Source organism: Pristis pectinata, chromosome 16 (assembly GCF_009764475.1).
Source record: "Pristis pectinata isolate sPriPec2 chromosome 16, sPriPec2.1.pri, whole genome shotgun sequence".
Classification (NCBI taxonomy): Eukaryota; Metazoa; Chordata; class Chondrichthyes; order Rhinopristiformes; family Pristidae; genus Pristis; species Pristis pectinata.
Window position 1 is genome coordinate 37,743,182 of NC_067420.1, and position 23,690 is coordinate 37,766,871.

The window sequence follows — 23,690 nt, forward strand, 5'->3', positions numbered from 1 at the left end:
AATAGGCCCACGTGTATAGATTAGTGATGGGATCCGGGGAGAGTTGATGGGAATGTGTGGAGAATAAAAATGAGGTAGATTGGATTGGTGTAAATGAGTGCTTGTTGGTAAGGATGGACTCAGTAGAGGGCCTATTTCTGTGCTGTTTCTTAATGAATGGCAGAGCAAATTCAAGGAACAAAAGTAGGCCGTCTGGTCCTGTTTCTTAATCAGTGGCTTTTAAAACCCAAGCTCAAATTGCTCTGTCAACCCTTCTTAATAACGTACATTAGACAGCACCTTCTATCCATTATTAACAGCGTCACAATGCATTTTTCTGTTTACTGGGGAGTGCAGATCACCAGTGAAGCAGCTCATCCAAGAGCTGAATACAAACACTGAGGGCAGTGTAATACTTGCATCCTGATGCTGGAATACAGAGATAAGGAGAAATTTCAAAAGGTCTGAAAACAAACAGAAACTTTGAGAACAAGAACATGAAGACGACCATGTGGGACGTTGAGTAATTCAGTGAGATTGTGGATCAGATCAATGGACTCAACACTTCCCGTAACTTATGACTTTTACAAAAGCCTCCACTATCTTACCATCTTCTTCCTTTATTACAGTATCCAAGGGGCACCTCAACATTATGTTCTTTGAATCAATATCGAATTAGAAGCACAAGCTGTAGATTTCTGCAGGACACTGGATTTGGGAGGCGGGGATGAGGCATCGGGGCTGTGGGAAGAAGGAAGGCAAAGAGGGGAGAGTGCTGGAGCGAGAGAAGGTAGTACGGGCTGAAAAAACGGTCAGAGAAAAAGCAAGCATTCCTCCTCCAGGTCCTATCTGGTAATCAGGAGCAGGAGATGCCCATTGAAATCAAGTTCAGGTTTATTGTCACAGACATACATAGGGTACAAATGCCATGAAAATTAGCTTTCTGCAGCAGCACAGTACATTACAAACATAACTTAAACTAGTACAAATTATACATAACTTACACAAAATAAACATAACATTAGCACGAGAGAGAGCATGCAAAGGAATGTAGTCCAAGTTAGCGTCAGGGTTTTTCAGGTGGGTTCAAGAACCTGATGGCAGTGGGGAAGAAGCTGTTGTTGAACCTTGAGGTGTGGATCTTCAGGCTCCCGTATCTCCCGCCTGATGGCAGCATCAAGACCACTGCAAAGCTTTCAGAGTCAGAATTAGAGGGGACAGAAACAGGTCCTCTGATCCACCGTTACATTATCTATACTCGTCCCAATACCTGCATTACGTCTGTAGCCTTCTATGCCTTTGCAATGCAAATGCTTGTCTAGATAGTTCTTAAATGTTGCCTGAGGATCTGCCTCCACCATTTCATCAGGCAACACTTTCTAGTTTCCAACTGCCTTTTGGGTGAAAAATTTCTTCCTCAGATCCACTCTAAACCTCCTATCCTTCATCTAAAACCTCTGCCCTCTTGCTTTAGGCACCCCCACCATGGGAGAAAAAGTCTTACTATCTGCGGTGGAGTCAGCATAGAGACAAGGACAGATTTTGCCAACATTAGTAATGATGGAATAGTTCAAACTTGCTACACAATGGTGCAGTGTAATTGGAGTAACTCGCTCTCTCTATTGTTGTATGTTAAAGAATGTGCTGGCCTGCAGCACATAGAGGCACATACTTCCAACAGCTCTAGTGAAAGCAAGCACACTGAAAGGGTACACAAATCCATCAAATGGGAGCATGTGATTAAATGACCTCACCACCCCCCCCCCCCCCCCCCGGGGTTCTGGGGGCAACTTACAGGTTGCTCTCAGAACACTCGACGCAAAAGATGCATTTCACTGTGTATTTTGATGCATTGGTTTATTATTGTCACTTGTACTGAGGTACAGTGAAAAACTTGTCTTGCATACCATTCATACAGATCAATTCATTACACAGTGCACTGAGGTAGTACAGAGTGCACGTGACTAATAAAGATATCTTATAAATACCTGCATCCAGAGAGCTGGCATAAACATGATGGGCCAAATGGTCTCTTACTCTGCACAAGTCTGTATTTTGTACACAATGTTCCTTCCAGCTAACATGCAGATGGAACAAAATGACCATAACTAGTGACATTGTTTGCATACTAATGACCTAGGGGACAGTGCAGACAGTTCCAAAACAGTTTATTCTAAAGCAGAAGACTAAGAGGAAAACAACCACAGAACATCTAATCACAACAGCAAGTTAACAGAGGCACATTTCCCATTGGCAAACTTCACCCACAGGGAATCAGATTTCAACCACAGATTGGGGAAGGGACAGGGCCGGGTGAAGGTGAGGAGGGAGAAGGTATTCTTTAATCGGTGATGCTGTTAACACAAGTGAGACGAAGCAGGTGCGAGGCAAACTCCTGCTTCATCCCAGTGTGTGCACCTTGCCAAACATAACCTGAAGGGCCCCGTGTTGATGGACTACACTGTCCCAGTGTATAGATCACTCCAACTGGTTGTAGATGCTTTGAACAACAAGCAGTCATATACTTAATACAAAAGAAACAGAGGCACAGAGTTGCAGTTACATAGCACCATTCAGTACCCTTTCAGAGCAGGCACCTCCCCATCACACTAACCCAGGGCATGAAACCAAGTCCAAGAAACTTCATCTTTGTACTCCCAATTTTTTTTTTGTTTAAAAACCTGGAAAACTGGTACATCAAGTAATTTATATCCAATGTTAGTGCAAGTTCTTTGCAGAGGACAAGAATTAGAAGCAGTGGTATTCCATGTGGCCCCTGAAGATGGCTCAGGTTCTGCATCTTCCTTTAGGACACTCCATAAAACCTAACTCTCTGACCAAACGTTTGGTCATTTGCCCCAATCTCTATCTGGCTCAGAATCAAATATATTACAGCAAGACCTTCATCTCAATCTGCTTTCCAATCCAATCACCATTTCCCTCGATTCCCAAAATCTCACTCCTGCCTTATAAACGGGCTTCCCTCTGGGAGACGGAGTGTCAAATACTCGCCTTCTCTCAGAGGGTAGTGAATCTCTTTGCCATAAGATTGGAGCAAGCTAGATCATTAGATAAATATTTATCCATCTCCACCTTAAATCTGAACGATCGAGGGTTATGGGGAACTGGCACAGAAGAGGTGAGGCCAGCATAGATCAGCCATGATTATATTGAATGGTGGGATAGGATTGAGGGACGGAGTGGCCCACTCCTATTTTCTTGTGTTCTGGAATTCCTTCGAAGTAAAGAAATTTATCTTCAGCTCTCAGTCTCAGATAAGTGACCCTTTACCGTGAACAACAGCTTCCTAACTCAATATATTTCAGTCAGAGGAAAGCTGCCAAAAGACATCAAGGTGTGGAGAGTGGGAGAGAGGGTCAAAGTGATAGTATTGACTGGCGGAACAGACCCAAAGGGCTGAATGGCCTGTTTTCCTATCGGGGCACGTTCACTTATTGCTGCTCAGCACTTTCAATTGTTTTGGTTGCAAGGCTTCAGCTGAGAAATTTAGTAGCACCCGATGCCTTTTATATCCACCTTCACACACTGCACCATCAGCAAACTGAAGGAAAACAACAGACACATCTGGGAGAGGGGCCACGCGGGAAGAGAGGCTGGGTGGTCTTGTTGTCGGAATGGGACTTGGCGGGGGGAGGGAAGCAAGTACAGATGATCTGCCTGATCACGTTCCCAGCTGAGGGCTGGGACATTATTAGGGAGGAATCCTGCTGCTCCAGGACAAGTCAAGACCTCGTGGTTCTGAGACTGACCCAGCTTTGAACAATGTGCACCGACTTCTCCAGCAGTGCTTTAGGAGGAGGGCTGTAGGTGTGCAGCTGACCTGGTACAAGTAGGGGTGACAGGTCAGATTTCCAGAGGGTTGGGTCTCAATCCAGAAGGGTGATAACCACACTCGAAAGAAAAGAAAGATTCTCTCAAAATAGGCACATGTTCAAAGTTTTAGACTGCACCTTCAGTATCCATTCTCTGTCTCCCTCACAATCTAGTGAGTGTCACCTTACAATCCATGTATGGATTTTTGGAACAATCTGTGGACTCCACTTTGTCGTTAACCTGCATCAGGAATCGGGTGTATCTGTGGACGGCCATGTATCGAGTGCTTCGAAGTGGCAGATATCTCTGACTGAAAGCAACAGAGTTCTTCGGCGATTGAGGTGTCATATTGGTTTCATCGTGGGACTTGTGGAATTCGTAAACTCCTTTTCTCTATATTCTCTCTACATTCTAATGTGGTTTCAGAAGCTTTTGCTCATCGTCTCACTTCGGAACTGAACAGAACTTTGAGAACCGTTCCTAGACTTGGGGTTTGGGGAACTAGCCGCACACACACTTTGGTTTATTTTGGTCACTATCTGATATCTAATTTTTTCTTCTTTATTATTACATGTGGTCATTAATAAATAGATTCTAACATTTAAACATGGCTTGTTGCGTTTCTATTGTTGCTGGTACATAACACTAAGACCTTGCAGGCTGAGCCAACATTTAATTCCCCCATCCCTAGTCACCCTTGAGAAGGTGGTGTTGAGCTGCCTTCTTAAACCAATGTGGTCCAGGAGGTATGGGTATGTCCACAGTGCTGTTTGGGAGAGCTCTCTCAAGACTGCAAATCACTCCATGGTCTTGCATCCTCCCCACCCATCCACCTTGGAATCTTTTCCAGATCCATAACTTTCAGCTCTCAGTGCTCCTCTACCTCTGGTCTCCTGCTCATTCCTGAATTTAAAATGCTCCGCCATCACCTCCAGCCACCAAGAACCCAAGCTTTGAAATTCCTTCTTTACATTATTATCCTCCTTAAAATCGACCTCTTCGAGCAACCTTTTGGCTATTTGCCCTACTGTTCCCACATGCAGCATGGCATCAACTTTGTGCTTGCCAAATACTGTGGGACCTTTGTGTAAGTTAAAGGTGCAACATAAAAAGAAGTTATTATAGTGTAATAAAATTACTTTTCTGTTCCTTTTCATTAGGTCACCAGTTTACCTTGGGATTATCACAAAATCACTTAACTATCTTTAACAGCTCACTATTGGCTTTATACATGGGATGAACTGATTTTAAATGGTCACCACCTCTCTCATAAAGCTTATTAACAACTCTGGTTGGCTCTCCTCAATGCAAGCAGCTTTGGCAAGGAGGAAACCATGATCAGTTTCACAAAAGCAAGCACTGGTGCAGTTTCCAACCCACCCAAGATCTCCCTGCTTCTATAAAACTGAGCCATAGGTTGGGAAACTTGCACGTGACTGCTCACTGCTACAACAGTTGGGACGGGGAGAAAGTGCCGCAATGAGTATGATGCCCAAAGTTGACAGCTGGCTGATGTTGCTAAGAGTGAACAATTTGGTCTCGGGTCCTGAAGAAAGGAGAGAACATCTGTGGGCTCAGTCAGATTCAGTTCAGTCTCCCAGTGCATTACCTGGGACAGTTCAAGTGTGTTCTTGCTCCAAAACACATACATGACTGATGCCACTACAACTCTTTGGTTTGTTTTACATGAGTATGTTTGTTGCTGGGTTATTTTAGGCCAGTGGTAACATTAATGGGTTAGTAGATACCCAGTCTATGACCTAGAGATGCCAGTTCAAATCTCACCATAGCAGCTGCAGATTGTTGTACATAAACCTATCTAATTCACCAATATTCTTTAGGGAGGAAAGCTACCAGGCTTACCCAGTCTGACTGGTGTGTGACTCCAGACCCACAATGATATGATTAACTTTTAAATGCCCCCCTGAAATGGTTTTTGAAAGGCAAAGCAGTTCAAAAGGTAAATCAGGAGGAATAAATGCCAACCTCACCAGTGAAACCCTGACCCCATGAGTGATTGGGACCAATACCCATCGTGACCAGCCGTTATCCCTGTTCTCAACCCTGCAGTTGAGCGAGGCAGGTTAAACATGGGTGGTACTTAAAGCAAATCCAAAACACAAATACAATCATTATACATGTCCAAAACTATCAGGAAATAGACCAAAGATTCACAAGGCTGACTGGGACTTGGTGAGGAACAGATAGACATGAAAGCGTGAAGGCATTGTTCCACAGCACCAATGGGCAACAAGACTAAACAATCATTCCAGTTCTGATAAAATATTAACTGTATTTCTCCACGGACGGTGCCTGGACAGCTGAGCATTTCCAGCATTCTCTGGACAATTTCAAATTTCCAGCATCCACTTTGCGTTTTTGGGCATTAGCTTTTCCTTAGGCAGCCCCCTGGTTCAAGAACAACTCACATGCATTATAGTTTGGGGGGCCGGCGGTGCGATTTCCAAGGTAGCTACAGTGTCCAGTACAAGGGAGGGACAGGGAGAACTCTAGGGGCCAGGATGGGTGGACCAATCGGGTTCCTGCACCTTCCTTCAGCTGCTCATGTTTGGTCTCCATGTGGTTCCTTCCAGAGGGTTCAGTGAATGCCAGCTTCAAGGGTCTTGGGACAGGAATTCCCATTAGTCAGTCAGGATATTTTTAACTATCCCAGGGAGGTGATTTTGAGGACACCCCTGAAGTCTTTCCCCATCCTGGAAAAAGCTTGCTCTAGCTGCTCTCAGAGCGTAGTGCTGCTTTTGGAAAGCTGGAGTCTGATAGATGTACAATGTGGCCCACCCGTCAAACCTGTGCAAGCCTGATCAGAGCCTCTGTGTAGGGGAGAAGACAACAATACTGCCTCTCCTACTCTGCCTGTGGATTTGGAGAATTTTGTAGAGGCAGTGTTAGTGGTGCATCTCCAGTACTATCAGATGCCTGCTGTGCATAGAGGGCAGTACTCACTGCTGCTCGGTGAACAGTGAGCTTGGTAAGGTTTTGGTCTTTAAATACCTTCCCCCGCCCAAAGGCCAACTAAAGGCTGATCCAGAAGTAGATTTTGTCAATATCAGCCTTTGCCAAGGAGCCTCCTAAGAAATGGGAACTGTTCCCTGTTGACCAGGTTTTCGTGGATCTTGATTGTTGGGTTTTTTTTTTGCAGGGTTGAGGTTGGGTTTCCTCCCACATTCCAAAGACGTACGGGTTAGGAAGTTGTGGGCATGCTATGTTGGTGCCAGAAGCGTGGTGACACTTGCGGGCTGCCCCCAGAACACACTACGCAAAAGGTGCATTTCACTGTGTGTTTCGATGTACGTGACCAATAAAGATATCATCATCTAGTGTGTTGGTGAAGGACTTGGTCTTTTGGATATTTAACACGAGGCCCATTCACTTGCACACTTCAGGTGAAGGAATCACTAAGGACTCTCACCATACCGGACACTCACTCTTCATGTTACTACCATCAGGGAGGAGGTACAGGAGCCTTAAGACCCACTCTCAACAATTTAGGAACAGCTTCTTCCCCTCCGCCATCAGATTTCTGAACAGTCCATGAATATTACCTCATTATTCCTTTTTTTTTGCACAATTTACTCTGTAGTTATAGTAATTTTATGTTTTTGCACTGCACTGCTGCCGCAAAACAACAAATTTCACGAATACAAGTTAATGATAATAAACCTGATTTGGATTTTGGAGCTTAGAATAGGTTTATTATCACTGACATATGACATGAAATTTGTTGTTTTGAGGCAGCAGTACATTGCAAAAGGCATAAGAATCTATAAATTACAAAAATAAATAAATAGTGAAAAAGAAGTTCTATAAAATGAGTGGGTGTGGATAAAATGAGTTCTATATTAAAAAAAGTGTTTTTATAATAATAAAAAGAAAGAAGTCACGGGTTCATGGACCAGAAATCTGATGGCAGAGGGGAAGAAGCTGTTCCTAAGTTGTTGCGTGTGGGTCTTCAGGCCCCTGTATCTCCTCCCTGATGGTAGTAACATGAAGAGAGCATGTCGCAGGTGGTGCGGGTCCTTAATGATGGATGCCGCCTTCTTGAGGCACCACCTAAAGGATGTCCTCAATGGTGGGGAGGGTTGTGCCCGTGATGGAGCTGGCTGAGTCTACAACCCTCTGCAACCTCTTGCGATCCTGCGCATTGGAGCCTCCATACCAGGCGGTGATGCAACCTGTCAGAATGCTCTCCACCGTACATCTGTAGAAATTTGCAAGAGTCTTTGATGACGTACCAAATCTCCTCAAACTCCAAGCTTGCACACACGTGTAATGTTCCGTCTGCACCATTTAGATAAAGACCTGAGTTAATTGCGATCTTGGTTCTGAAGTAGAGGTGATGAAGGTTGAACAATTTTCCACTACCTGTAGATTAGCACCATCCAGTGGGAGCCTTGTTGGAGGCAATATGCAATATTAGTGAGTAAGACTGAGAAGTTTATTCGGCCGATCACAGCCTTTTCAACCACTTGTCATGGGGTAGCACTGAGATTATAGTGAATAGCAGGCCGAGAACAGGGACCAAGGTACTCATGTTAGAGACAAGAGTCTTGGTCGAGATCTTCAAAGTGCTTCTTCCAGCAGGTCCTTGATGAATTCTTTTATTTTAGGATCAGGTTGAGTCCACGGGTGTTTAATCCTTAGATGGTCTTGACAGTGCTGAAGAATCCACTCATTTTGTGGTTGTCAACTAACTGATGTTCTCTTTCCACCAACTGTCTGCTTCTCAGTTCAGAGGAATTTTTTTCTTTAGGTTGGGTTTTGACCTTCAGATGCCTGCAAGTCAGTTTCCTCTCCCCAATGCAATGGTGCTTCTAGTCCAATAACGTCATGCATTGGCAATTTATTAACTCCTAGATCTCCTGGTCACTCTCGGAAGACCAATCCTATTGCTTCTGGTAAAGGGACCAAGAGACGCTTCACTAGAGAAACAAAAGGACTGCAAATGCTGGAATCTAGATGAAAAAACACTGAAATGCTGGAGGAACTCAGCAGGCCAGGCAGCATCCGTGGAGAAAAGCAGGTGGTCAACATTTTGGGTCAGGACCCTTCTTCAGGACTGAAGATAGGAAAAGGGGTTTTTCTCCAAGAGATGCTTCACATCTGCTGACTGTGGTAGACTTTGGGGCAGACCAGGAGCCTTGGACACATTGTGTCTCCTGTTGGTTAGGAAGCACCAACGGAGTAGAGCTTTCTTTGCAACCTCCTTGAGATCTTCAGCAGAGAGTTTCATACAGCAGAGGTCTCTGTTGCAATTCCTACTTAGGGACCAGGTTAATGGTTATGTAGTGGTTGGTCCAGCAGATGTCAAAACCTGTCACGGTACAGGTGACATGGACATCCTTGCCGCCCATCACCAGGGCATAACCTAGCAGTTGTTAGTGCCTGGATCAAGAGCATTTCACTTGTCTCCCTGATGAAACAGGGTGTTGGTTAAATCAAGCAAGACCACATTATGAGCATTTTGTCATAGAGTCGTACAGCACACCCCTTTGGCCCAACTCGTCCATGTCAACCAAGATGTCCATCCAAGCTAGTCCCATTTGCCCGCATTTGACCCATATTCTTCTAAACCTTTCCCATCTATGCATCTGTCCAAATGCCTTTTCAATATTGTTATTGTACCCACCTCAACTCCTTCCTCTGGACGGGAGGACTCAGAGTTACAACAAGCAACACCTGAGGTTTCTACAGCTCCATGCCCTTTAAGAAGAGGGTTTTCTACTTGTAGAGCACCAAACTTCACAAGCTTTCATACTTATCATTTCCACAGACCCTAAGTGGTAGGTATCCAAAGTGGGCTTCAAAACAAAAACATCTCGGTGTCAAGGTTTTTTTTGGAAGTGCAAATTTGATTTAGATTTATAGATATATTTGTGGTAATAACAAGGGATCTTTGTACTTCACTATAACATTTTTTCCTATTAATTTGAAATAGAATTCATTTAAAAAAAGATTCCCAAAATGAACTCTACTACCAAAGACTGAGATTACGTGCTTCAAACTCACCTGGAAAGTCAACGATTAGCCAGCCATCATCCTCCTTCTCGATCAAGCTGGGACTGGGAGCCTGAGTGCAGACCTCTTCGGGTTCCCCGTAGAAAAGGCTGGTGAGTCGGTGGAACATGGTAGTCTGGCTGTGAGGGGCGGCCCGCAGTCTAACGCACAGGCAGACAACCAATCGCGGAGGGACTGGCAGGGGGCTGGTGGGCGAGCAGCGCACAAGGATCCCCCGGGCGACGGGCAGCTGAGCAGAGGGCAGATCTCAGAGGGCCGTCATAAGGTGTTCACTTGGTTTACTTGCGAAGAAGGCCTGGAACAAATGAGGACAAAAAGTAAAGCAGTCTTTACCCAACAACGATAACTAACCAAATGTGTTTTTTCTTCCGTGCAAGCCCAACCCACAGCTGAAGATTGGTAAATTGATTTATTATTGTCACATGTACAGTGGAAAAAACTGTTTTGCATTCCATCCATACAGATCATTTCACTACAAGAGGGCATTGAGGTAGTGTAAGGGAAAAGCCATAACAGAATAAAAGTGTCACAGCTACAGAGAAAGAGCAGTTCAGGCAGACAATAAAGTGCAAGGCCATAACAAGGTAGATTGTGAGGTCAAGAGTCCATTTTATAACAAAAACGTCAGTATTAAACTGTGGGATTAAGTACACCATACTGCAGGAATCCAATTAAATTTGTTAACAATCACACACTCTGGGGACATATTCAGACATGACATGGATTAGGGGATACCAATTAGGGGATATTCAGACATGACATGGATTAGGGGATACCAACTCTGGCTGGTTGTATTCCTGGAGATTTCATCATGTGCTCTCCTATCGTTGGTTGTAATTATATATCCACATCCTTCCCAGGCTTATCAAAAAGCACAGACTATTCTGAATTAAAGCAGAAAATACTAGAAACACTCAACAGATCAGGCAGCATCTGTGGAGAGAGAAACAGAGTTAATAGTTTAGGTCAGGGACCCTTTGTCAGATGTATCGTGGATCTAAAATGACAATTCCAGTTCTCTCTTTACCTGGCCTGCTGAGTGTTTCCAGCATTTCTGTATTTAATTTCATGTTTCCAGCATATGCAGTTTTGTTTTTGGCACAGACTATTATCCAATTTCATGACTCTTGACTCAAAGAGCCTTTTCTCCTCTTTTACCATGTTTTCAAAACTTATAAGTGTGTGATATAAAGCTACGCTTATTTCAATGCTTGTAATTTTCCAAAGTTTTTTGAGGTAGTGTCGAGATTCCAGGACAATTCTGGAGAGTTGGCAACCCTGATGTTGGGAGTCACCATGGTAACCCAACCTGCCAACATCCACCTTGACAAACAGTCATGGGCAAGATGCCAATGGGCTGCAATCCACATCCTGGAACATGAAGCAGGAATTGCCATTTGGCCTTTGTGCCCATTCCGACATTCAATGAGATAGTGGCTGATCTTTTACCTCCATGCCACTTTCCTGTGCTAACCCCAAACTCCTCAATTCCCTTGAAATGCAAAGATCCATTGACCCTTCCTTGAATATACTCAGCCCAGAATTCCAAGGATTCACCAACATTTGGGTGAAAAAAATTTCTTTTTATCTCTGTATTGAATGGCACATCTTATATTTGAGACCATAAATTCTGATCCTGAAGGAAGTGTCATCCCTACATCCACTCTGTTAAGTCCCCTTAGAACTTTGCACATTTAATTAGATCATCCCTCATTCTTCTAAACTCTGAAGAACTTAGGCCCAAAATGCAAACACAAAATGTTGAAGAACTCAACAGGTCTGGCAGCATCTGTGGAGTGTGAAACAGAGTTAATATTTCAGATTAATGATCCTTCTCTGGAAGAGTGTATAGGCCTACACTGTTTAATCTCTCCACATGACAAACTCACTATCTTAGTAATCAATCTGGTGATATTTTTGCTGCACTGCCTCCGTCAAGTATATTCTTAGATGTGGTGACAGACTCATACACTATATTCCAGATGCATTCTTAAAAGGTCCCTTGTATAAATGAAGCAGTTTGTCTTTACGTGCATTGAAGACCAACACACCATTTGCACTCCTAACTCCATGCTGTACCTGAATATCAACTTGAAGTGATTCATGTGCAAGGACACTCTGACCCCTCTGAACATCTATATCTTTCTAGCTCTCGCCATTTAAAACTCGGGTTTCAATTCTTCTCCCAAAGTGGATGACCTAACTTTTTCCAGATATTACATCTACCACATCCTCACCCATTCACTTAATTTGTCTATATTCCCCCCCAAAGCCCCTCTGCATCCGCCACAGCCCGCACTGCCACCTAGTTTTGTATCATTCAGGAAAAGAGCAGAGAAAATAAAGACAAAATTCTATAACAGTGTTCATTGCACCTAATGGGTTAAAACTGCATTTCTAGTTATAAATAGTACTCTCTTTCCAAGCCTATTTTGGTTTTATTAGACACGACAGAGCACCAGGTTCTGACAGCAGTGAAGACATCAAGACTTCATTGCCAACAACTGGAATTTGGTCATTAAAGTCAATCATAACATAGCTGCAGCCTCAATGCAACACATCCATCAAGACTAAGTTTACAGGAGGTACTCTGTCTATTAGCTACTGTTTATGCAGTTTTATTCCTTTCCCTGCCATTGGTTTTTATAACTAAGAAATGTTTCCTAACTCTTGAGGTCTGTTCCAGAACCAAACTGTGTTTCTCTTGGGAGTGAAATAATAGTCACAGGGGAAGATTGAGGAAGGGTCTTCTGGAATTAGAAGCTTACCTGTGGCTAAGGACCAACACTTTACAATCATAAGTGTTCATCATTTACTTCTCTTTGTCCAATGAGAAGGGAATAGAGCAGGGATTCCTACACCCCCTGTGGGTCTGAGAATAACTGGAATCCCTGCTCTATTTCCTTCTCATTGGACAAAGAAGTAAATGATGAACACTTATGATTGTAAAATGTTACAGTGCTTAACCACAGGTAAGCTTCTAATTCATACCTTACCCAAGGTTGAGTGTTTGTCCTCCATTAATGCACCTCAGTTTGGAGATGCATTAATGAGGACAAACACTCAACCATTGGCAAGGTATGAAGTCAACCTTTCCAGTGCAATAACATTGGTGTAAGAGAATTAAACAGTTTCACATTCACAGGCAAAACCTATTACTGGGGCATTTTTTTCTTAAATTTCTCTTTTAAAACCAATAACAGCCAAGAAAACTGCACTCCCTCTCCTCTCCAAACAAGGAGCGCTTTAAAGATTTCGCTTTTTTTAAAAAAAAATGCCTATTAAAGCTCAAGTTGACAACACATTTTGTATTGTTAACCATCTATATGGCTTTTAAAATCTTAAAGTTCCTCAAGTTAAGGTCTCGAAATGGGGGAAGACTGATTTCAAAAGCGTAAGAGAGGACTTGGTGAAAGTAGATTGGGAGCAGATGCTTGCAGGTAAAACAACAGTTGACAAGTGGCAGTCTTTTAAAACTGAGTTATTGTGTATAGAGGATTAACTAGTCACTTATTTGTGGGCACAATAAATTATGAGAGGCGTAGACCGAGTGGACAGCCAGCACCTTTTCCCCAGCACGGCAATAACCAATACCAGAGGACATCTGTTTAAGGTCAGAGGAGGAAAGTTTAGGGGAGATGTCAGAGGTAGGTTCTGTACACAGAGAGTGGTGGGTGCCTGGAACGCACTGCCGGGGGGTGGTGGTAGATGCTGATGCAACAGCGACCTTTAAAGGGCTCTTAGATAGGCACATGGAAGTAAGAAAAATGGAGGGATATGGGCTGTGCAGGAGGGAAGGGTTAGATTGATCATGGAGGAGGTGTTCATGTAGTTCAGCACAACATTATGGGCCACAAGACCTGTACTGTTCTATGTTCTATTACACTGGGCAGTAACAAGACTGGAGTGATTCAGAGGGAAAAGACTTCTGGAGTAGGTGGGACCTGTACAAGGAGGAGGACAGGTCGCGCCTAAACTGGAAAGGGACCAATATCCTTGCAGTGAGGTCTGCTCACGCTACTCAGGAGGGTTCAAACTAATTTAGCAGGGGGTTGGGAGTATGGTAGCAGTGTAGCAAGTTGGGAGAAAAACAGGATAAATCAATGGGGTGGAGCAGACAGAGGCAGGTCAGGTAATATGGGGGGGCTGACAGGCTCAACTGCATTTACCTTAATGCAAGAGACCTCACAGGTAAGTCAGATGAGCTTAGAGCATGGATCAGCACTTGGAATTGTGATATTATTTCAAGCACAAAAGTATGAATGAGGGAAGTATAGGACTGGCAGCTTGATGTTCTGGGCCATAGAAGCTTCAGATGTGACAGAGGACAACATAAACGAGGAAGGGAGAGTCACACCGCTGATTAGAGAGAACATATGGTAGTACTTAGAGAGGACATCCTGGAGGGATCGTCCAACGAGGCCAAAGGAATTCAGGAATAAGAAAGGGGCATTCATTTTTCTGGAGTTATACTGCAGGCCTCCCAATAGTCAGAGGGAATTAGTGGAGTCGATTATACATGCAAATTGAGGAAAGGTGCAAGAGCAATAGGGTTACAGTAGCGGGAGAATTTTAATGTTCACTATGTTAATTGCGATTGCCTTAGTGCAAGGGGCTGACATGGGACAGAATTTGTTAAGTGTATCCAAGGAAGTTTTTTGATACAATATGTAGATAGTCCTACTAGAGATGGGGGCGGTACTCAACCTCATCTTCGGTTATGAAACTGGACAGGTGGTGGAAGTGTCAGCGGGGGAACACTTTGGGAACAGTGACCATAATTCTTTAAGTTTTAAGGTAGTTATGGAAAGGGATGAGGTTGGTACTCAAGTTATGATCTTGAATTTGGTGGTGGGGGGGATGGGGGGTGAAAGAAATGTGTGGCTTGGGGTGGGGGGGGGGAAAAGAGACGAGTGGCTTGGGGTGGGGGGGGCAGGTGTGTGGCTTGGGGTGGCGGTGGGGGGTTGAGGGGAGGCATGTGGATTCAGGTGGCGGGAAAAATGCATGTGGCTTACAGATAAAACAACAGTTCACCAGCGTCAGTCTCTTAAAAGAGAGCAAGAGTTCAGGGCCAGTATGGGTGAAGAGCAAAGATAACAAGATTAGGAAACCTTGGATGACAAAGGATTTTGAAGGTTTAAAAATCAGAAAAGCGTGTAGCAGGTCGAGGCAACGAGAACTGAGGGAGACACAAGGAATATAGAATGCACAGGAGAGAACTTAAATTGGGAGGTCAAAGAGGGCTATTGGCAAGTGAGATTAGGGAGAACTCCAAGATAGTGGTTGGTCAGTAGAATCTTTCCACCCCCCACTGTAGAGGTATCAAAAACAAAAAGGGCATAGATTTAAGGTAAGAGGAAGGGATTTGAGGGGAAAAAAGTAATTTTTAGACACACACACACACACACACACACACACACACACAGTGCCCGATATCTGGAATGAGCTGCCAGAGGTAGAGGTGGAATCATTACCTTTAAGAGTCATTTAGACAGGCAACTAGACATTCCTAGTCTACACAACTGTTCTTTGTTACTCGGCGCAAGTCCAGGGGACATCCTGGTAAATATTTTCTGCACTTTCTAGTTTAATAGCATCTTTCCAATAACATGGTGACCAAAACTGTGCACAATACTTCAAGTGCGGCCTCACCAATGTCTTGCATAACTGTGTCATAACTTCCCAACTCCCCTATTCAATGCCCTGACTGATGAAGGCCAGCATACCACATGCCTTCTTCACCACCCGATCTACCTGTGTCGCCACTTTCAGCGAACTATGCACTTGTACTTCTAGGTCCTTCTATTCCATAACACTCCCGAGTGCCCTGCCATTCACTGTACAAGTCCTACCCTGGTTTGATCTCTCAAAATGCAATACCTTACATTTATCTGGATTGAAAGCCATTTGCCAATCCTCAGCCCACATAACTAGCTGATCAAGATCCCCCTGTAATTTCTCATAACCTTCTACACTATCTACAACACCTATTTTGGTATCCCACTGGTGTCTGTAGGGAGTTTGTATGTTCTCCCCATGTCTGCGTGGGTTTCCTCCCATGTTCCAAAGATGTACGGGTTAGGAAGTTGTGGGCTGCTATGTTGGCACCGGAAGTGTGGTGACACTTGCGGGCTGCCCCCAGAACGGTACACAGAAAGATGCATTTCACTGTGTGTTTCGATGTACATGCGACTAATAAAGAAATCTTATCTTATCTCTTATCTTACTAATCATGCCTTGTACTTTCACATCCAAATCATTTATATAAATTACAAATAAAAGGTCCCAGCACTGACCCGTGACACACCACTAGACACAGGCCTCCAGTCTGAGAAACAACCTTTGACCATCACCCTCTGCTTCCTACCACTAAGCCAATTATGAATCCAATCCACCTACCCATGGATCCCATGTGATCTAACTTGCCAGATCAGTACTTTTAGTATTACTTTCAGTATTAAACATTTATATATTGGTGTGGTGATATTGTAGTTATTTAAGTGGACTCTTAATGCAGAGATCTGAAACAAATTCAAATCACACCAGATATTTTGAGAAGCAGAATTCAGTTTTAAGAACCTGCAAGTGAAATGTTGAACAAGTATGAAAATGTTGAATATATTAAATTCACTCATTCCTTAATGGATATTAATCTTGCCACCCTTGCCTCAGGTGGCCATGGACAAATGTGTTTTACTCTGGGCCCTCTGAATAAGCCCAACAAGGTGCTTCCTTCATCTCAAACTGGTTTTGCCCATGACACTCACAACTAGAGAGTGAATTTAATACCATTTGCTATTCAGCCCTTCCAGCAGCAAAGCTCCACACTATTTTGAATGTCACCCCATATAAAGAATCCCTTCTCCACCAGTGTACAGTGGGTGCAAAACCTACTGTCTGCAACATGCAATGCAGCAACTTGCCAAGGCTGCTTTATCAGCAATCTTTAACCAACGGCCCCTATTACAAGAAAGTAGGTGCATTGGAGCACCACTGCATGCAGGATCCTCTCCAAGTAGCAGTCCTTCCTGACCCAGAGGTACATCACCACTCATTCACTATATATCCTGGAATTTCTACTTACGAGCTGTGGGAATATTGTCACCAAAGGCTGTGGCAGCTCAAGAATGCACATCACAATCACTTTCTAAAGGGTAATCACAGAGGAGTGTAAAAAACAACTAATTAACAGACCAGCCAACTTTGATCAAAGGCAAGTTCATGAATAAGGTAATGAATATTTGGTTGTGCTTTAGCTGATACCAAGATCAGTAGAAGAAGGATCCTTACTGCTGAAAGTACTTCACTGTGGACACACACCAAGGCAGACATGAAGTGCTGCTGGAGGGTCATCAACTCGGTGAAAGACGCCCTATGGTCTGCCTGAAACTTGTTGAGATGTCAGTCAGGGAATGCTATAGACTGATGGAATCTGGAGCAGTACACAAAAAGTGCAGGAGGAACTCAGCAGGTCAGGCAGCATCCATGGAGGGAAATAAACAGTTGACGTTTCGACCAGAGACCCTTCATCAGGACCGGAAAGGAAGAGGGCAGAAGCCAGAATAAGAAAAGGACCACAGTCTAGGCTCCTTCCGCTACCACACATGGAGGGGCTAAGTTGGGTGGGGTAGCCCCTCAAACAATGAAAAGGGTGCATCACCCCAGGGGGGTAAATGAATGACATGGTGCTTTGTTTATTTGTCTGTTTTTTTTTCCCTAAAAAAGTTTACACTACTGAATGTAACGACCATGAATGTAAAAAAGGTTTTCTGCACTGCTTTTTTTCCCCCTTTGTTATTTTTTTTCATTATGAAAATAGTTCATTTTGGAAAATTTTAAAGAAGATAAGATCTCTTTATTAGTCACATGTACATTGAAACACACAGTGAAATGCATCTTTTGCGTAGTGTGTTCTGGGGGCAGCCCGCAAGTGTCGCCACGCTTCCGGCGCCAACAATAGCATGCCCACAACTTCCTAACCCGTACATCTTTGGAATGTGGGAGGAAACCGGAGCACCCGGAAGAAACCCACGCAGACACGGGGAGAACGTACAAACTCCTTACAGACAGTGGCCGGAATTGAACCCGGGGTCGCTGGTGCTGTAAAGTGTTATGCTAACTGCTACACTACCGTGCCTGCCCCATCCGAAGCCCTCTCTCTACTTGTGATGCATGTCTTGCCCACCGTGCAGATCCTTCCCTTGGTAACTGGGTTGAAATAGTAGATGAGAGTGGATACAAAAACAAGCACCAAATCAAAAGTCTTGGGTTCATGGTGTAGGAGTTTCATAGTGACAGAATTACATTCATCCACCTATAATTATTTGTACTGTTGTGAGAACATATTACTGCAAAATAATGTGATACTCAAAATCACAATGCAGGATAATGAAATAATTATACCTACGGAGCAGGGTACAGGTTGAAATCTCAGAGGGAGAAGGTATCAGCTGCTTTATAAGAGATGCAATCCATCAGGTTCTAGGTTTTATTCAAGTGCTCAGATAACATCGGCAGAATGATTGGGTGTAAAGTCATCTATAAACTGGGTGAAGACAGACTGGATTTCATCTGTGGCACCTTTCACAACCTCGGGATATGCACAGTACTGCATAAATGTAAAGACGGGAGCATCATAGTCTGCTAAATGGACGAAGTGGTTAATACCCAGACTCTAGTCTGCATACAGTATGTCAAGAGAATGCACCAGGTCAGGACTTAATAGTCCAGGCCATCTCTAGCTTCCTTTGATTGTCTGCCTAGCATCACTTATTGAGTGATCATCTCTCCAAAATTAATCCGTGTGGTGGGATTCCAAAGTGTGAGTTCATTAATCAATCCAGTAAGGAATTTAGGAGAAACATAAGGGAAGCTGGGTAATAGAAAGATTGTGAAGTATAAACTAATATGGTTAAATCAAAAATGGGTGCAAGGCAGCAGATCAGGAGTATAAAGGTAAGATTTCTTTTAGTCACATGTACATCAATACACAGTGAAATGGATCTTTTGCATAGAGTGTTCTGGGGGCAGCCCGCAAGTGTCGCCATGCTTCTGGCGCCACATAGCATGCTCACAGCTCCTAACCCGTACATCTTTGGAATGTGGGAGGAAACTGGAGCACCCGGAGGAAACCCACACAGACACGGGGAGAACGTACAAACTCCTTACAGACAGTGGCCGGAATTGAACCCTGGTCGCTGGCGCTGTAATAGCATTACACTAACCGCTACACTACCGTGCCAGTATGGACTGGTTAGGATGAATGGTATTTCAGTGTTGCCTGTTCTCTTTCTCCATCAAGCATAATGATTACCCACTTTCCTTGGCTCTGTGGCCAGGCCCCATCTATGGGTGGGGGGGAAGGGACAGATATTTTGAGTCAATGATGGCTCTGTATAAATGTCAACAATGTGAAACGTTAATTCCATTTCTCTCTACATAGGTGCTGCCTGACTTTTTATTTCAGATTTCCAGCTTCCACAGTATTTTGCTTTTAAATTATCTCATTGCTGTTGGCGGGAGCTTATTGAACACGAGCTGATTGCCGTGTTTCCTACACAAGGCAGCAATGGTACAGCAAGTAGAACTGCTGCCACACTGCTCCAGCGACCCGGGTTCAATCCTGACCTCTGGCACTGTGTGGAGTTTGCTGGTCCTCTCTGTGACAGGGAATTATCACAATGCTTCAAAAGTACCTCATTAGCCATCCTAAAGTGGTAAAGAATTTAAATAAATGCAGGCCCTTTTAAATGTTTTTTTAAGTTAACATTTCACTAACTATAGGAAACACCAGATAACAAAGACACATGGACTATTTACTGTATTTTGTACAATGGAATGTTTCACCACAGGCTGGTTCAAGACTCAAAACAAAATCTCTTATTATAATTGGTACTTTGTTTTGCCATACAGAGTTTCACATGCTACTAAATCTGATTAACAAAGCTAATTCTTTCCAGGAGAAAGGGAGTGGTTGGAGCAGTAGAAATAGTTCAATTTCTGTCATGGTGACTTAACAAACACACAAAGTTAAAGTCACAGAGAGCACGCCAAGTAACGCGCAGAAACTTTGAATTGGAAAACTATGTTATTTGAAGTCACCTTCTGCAAAGAGGGAAAAATGAGGAAACTTTTTATATTTGTTTCTGTTTGGCTGTTATCTCTTCTTCCTGCTGCTTTTGATAGCCTCAGCTTTCGCACATAAAGGTGGGAAACTCTGGTCACAATACAGAGTTGAAAGGCGAAGATATCCATTTACATTTACTGCAAGACCCAGCAGAAGTAGGCTTTTCAACAGATCACTGCAGCAAGGCTACATGTTGCTCCTCATTCCCCACCCCTCCAACTTTCCCTTTCTGCAGTAAAAATTAAATTCTTGCTGCAATGTATGAGGGATCAGAACTGCACACATCCACGCTGTGTGGTCTCTTCCCAAGAAGAAGAACACACTTGCCTTGGAGTTGGTACATCATTTGATACATTAGATTGATTTCTGGGATGGAGGACGTTGTCCTGAAGAGAGGTTGAGAAAGAATAGCCCATACTGTGTGGAATTCAGAAGAATGAGATGAGATGGGCTGTCAGAAGATTTATCCAGAGGCTGGTTCCCGAGCCATAGGCTACAGGATAAGGAGTCGACCGTTTAGCTCGGAGGCTTGCAAGTCTTTGGTGCACCATTCAAGGCTGACTGATAGGGGAACAGGGATAAAAGTTGATTAGGCAGGGAAGTGGAAGAGGCATAAATTCTGCCATGGTCTCGTGGACTGGCACAGCAAGCTTTATGGCTTACTCCTGATCCCAGGGGGATGCTTTTTTTTTGTCTAAGCAAGAGTCATTCACTGGTCATCCAAGTGACCATTCCTCATTTACAAGGTTAGACACAGTGGCCTAGATTTTCAGATGGTAATTCATTTCAACTGATTGAGTTGGTTACGGTCAGTATCACAAATGGATCACCAAGCCTGTGTGCCCACGTAACATCCATGTGCAAGGACCAATCTACTACCCCCATGCTATCCTTGCAATCCAGCAGTTAATTCTGGATAACAGGAATATTGGCCACTAAGTCTTTCACTGATCAGCTGCTGAGACCAACTATCGCAGCAAGATCACAGGTTTGACTCCTCTGGTCTTCCTGACTACAGAAACACTGATCTATCAACAAGACAAGACTTGTTGCAATTGAACAAAAGGTTAAAAACCTTGAGAACTTCACAAAACTAAGACCTTGTTTTAAACAGAGTCCTGTTAGGAGTTCAAGGATTCCAAATAACATGTCTGGCATGTGATCAAGTATATAATTCCTTTACTGTTGTTATTTCCATACAGTATTCAGCAGGACCCACGTATTGCACTGTGACAGACCACATTTCAGTCACAAGGCTGTGTTTGAAGTCAAGTTATAGTAAGAGGTTAATCTTGGGTCCAAGAGTCTAAGACAATCCATGCAAAAGAAAAAATTCTGATATCACAAGCCATGAACTTATGAACTAATATCTTTCTTACTCTTAAGCACCATCTTTCACAGAGTTTCAACAACCAAGAATTCCATATGTTCTTCAGATCTTCTCCTCCTCTAACAACAATCAGAGCATTTTCTAATTTCTGCGTCTTGATGCAATTCCTCTTCAACTTCCAACCTTGGCAGTGTACCATTACATATTTTAAAAAAATGCTGAAGAGTCCAAAATGGCTCAGTACATTGATGAAATTCAGTCAACATCAGTCCCAAAATAACCTCCCCTAAATCTCAGCCAACATCAAGCCTGCTGATAAAGCATTCCTCCAAGTTACCATACAGCACAAAACAGGCCCTTCGGCCTTTTACATTTTTTTTGAAAAAATTATTTAGGATCCCACTAGATCAACCTCTCTCCCCTTGGTGACATAGTTCTTAAAAATGATTCCTCACCTCCTCCTTCCTCTACAGTCAGTGAACCCTTAATCTTCCCTCTGCAGAGTGGTGTGAGCAAGAGGAATAACAATTACCTTGGTTACCTGATCTGCTTACTGTATTAAGTATAGTTTTGTGTTACACTGTTCCCTCTGGGTTAAGAAGGGATTATTCATGAATCAAACCTAATATATGCGTAAGGGAAGTGGAAAACAATAGGAATTTCTATATTAGGTACCAATATGTTCCAGGTCAGTTACTCTTTGAAGAATTTCTTTGGATGTTAAGGCTCTGGATTTAAAAAAAACACCATTTACTCTGAAAAGAACAGAATTAATAGTGATTCACAGAGAAGGACAAGCCGTGCATTGTCCTACATGTGATGCAGTCTCAGAACTTAGGTTCAACTGCAGAAGTCAAACACTCTGCCTCTAAGTTTTTTTATTGCTAATGGCAACAGGACCTTGAATGAATGCAAGCCAACTACAGGCACTGCCAACTACAATTCACTGTGGCTTTGCCCTCCTCTTTCCCCTTGGTCCAATTCTCCATAGCAACTCCGGCACCCACAATGTCTAGTTAGCACATGTGTCCTAGAGAGATCATTCAGGGGAGTGAGACTAGATCATCAGCTCTCTGACTAGGGTGTGGGTGATGTGGGGATGGTGAGGCAAGTGGGGACAAGATTGCAACAGAATGGGTGGTAACAGAAGAGGGATGATACAAATTATATTTCTCCCCCTCTCCCCCCAAGAAAACACCAAGTGGTTAGGACGTGGACTGAGTGTAACATTCAAAGAGGGAAATGAACAAGTATACAAACTGTAGGGCTTTGGCGAGAAGGCAGGGAAATGGGATTAGCTGGATTACTCTCTGTGGAGCCAGCACAGACACAATGGACAGACTGTGAAAGAAAAAAGGGAACTACTGGAGACCACGACTGAGAGAAGGTGAAAGGACTGGAGGGACTCAAAATGGGAAGGAGGGGGAAACAAGGACTGACCACACCCACACTGAAGACCCACATTCAATGCTTCAGGAACAGCTTCTTCCCCTCCACCATCAGATTCCTGAACAGTCCATGAACACTACCTCATTATTCCTCTTTTGCATTTTTATAACTTATTGTAATTTTTGCCTTTGCACTGTACTGCTGCCGCAAAACAACAAATTTCACGACATACGTCAGTGACAATAAATCTGATTCTGATGCAGCTGGGTGAGGATAAGATGGCTTCCAACATCAACACCAAGGGATTACTGCTCGGCCTGCCCACACAGACTCATTTTCCTCTCTCATTGGCTACATGTCCATACAACATAGAAGGAAGCCATTCAGCCCATCCAGGCTTTGCCAGCTCAGTGCAATCCCACACCCTCACTGATTTTCTCTGTAACCTATTCTCTTCTCCTCCCAGATAAGATATCTTTATTAGTCACATGTACATCGAAACACAGTGAAATGCATCTTTTTCCGTAGAGTGTTCTGGGGGCAGCCCGCAAGTGTCACCACGCTTCCGGCACCAACATAGCATGCCCACAACTTCCTAACCCGTACGTCTTTGGAACGTGGGAGGAAACCGGAGCACCCAGAGGAAACCCACGCAGACACCAGGAGAACGTACAAACTCCTTACAGACAGCGACCGGAATTGAACCCGGGTCGCTGGCGCTGTAAAGCATTCTACCAACCACCGACACGAGAAGGGACAACTTAAAGTGGCTAATTAACCTACCACACCATACAACATGTGGGATGTGGGAGGAAACTGGAGTACCCGGTGGAAGCCCACATGGTCACAGCAAGGACACACCAACCCCACACAGACAGCAGAGGTCAGGACTGAGACCAGGCTGCTGGAGCTGTGAGGATGCACTTGGCACAATGCCAGCTAATCTTGGTGCAGCCCCAGGTCTAACCCCCAGCATCATTGCCCATTCTGGGTGCA

At 43.8% G+C, this 23,690-nt stretch overlaps 1 protein-coding gene across 4 annotated transcripts in view; it reads right to left on the minus strand.

Moving 5' to 3' along the window:
* LOC127578870 (tumor protein p53-inducible nuclear protein 2) overlaps positions 1–23,690 on the minus strand; it is a 45,038-nt gene that overhangs the window by 15,945 nt on the left and 5,403 nt on the right. For all 4 annotated transcript variants that reach the window (XM_052031399.1, XM_052031401.1, XM_052031397.1 and 1 more), the window contains exon 2: positions 9,841–10,144. In XM_052031399.1, the coding sequence (XP_051887359.1) occupies positions 9,841–9,958 (118 nt within the window). In that variant the 5' untranslated portion in view covers positions 9,959–10,144. The remainder of the gene's footprint in view (positions 1–9,840; positions 10,145–23,690) is intronic.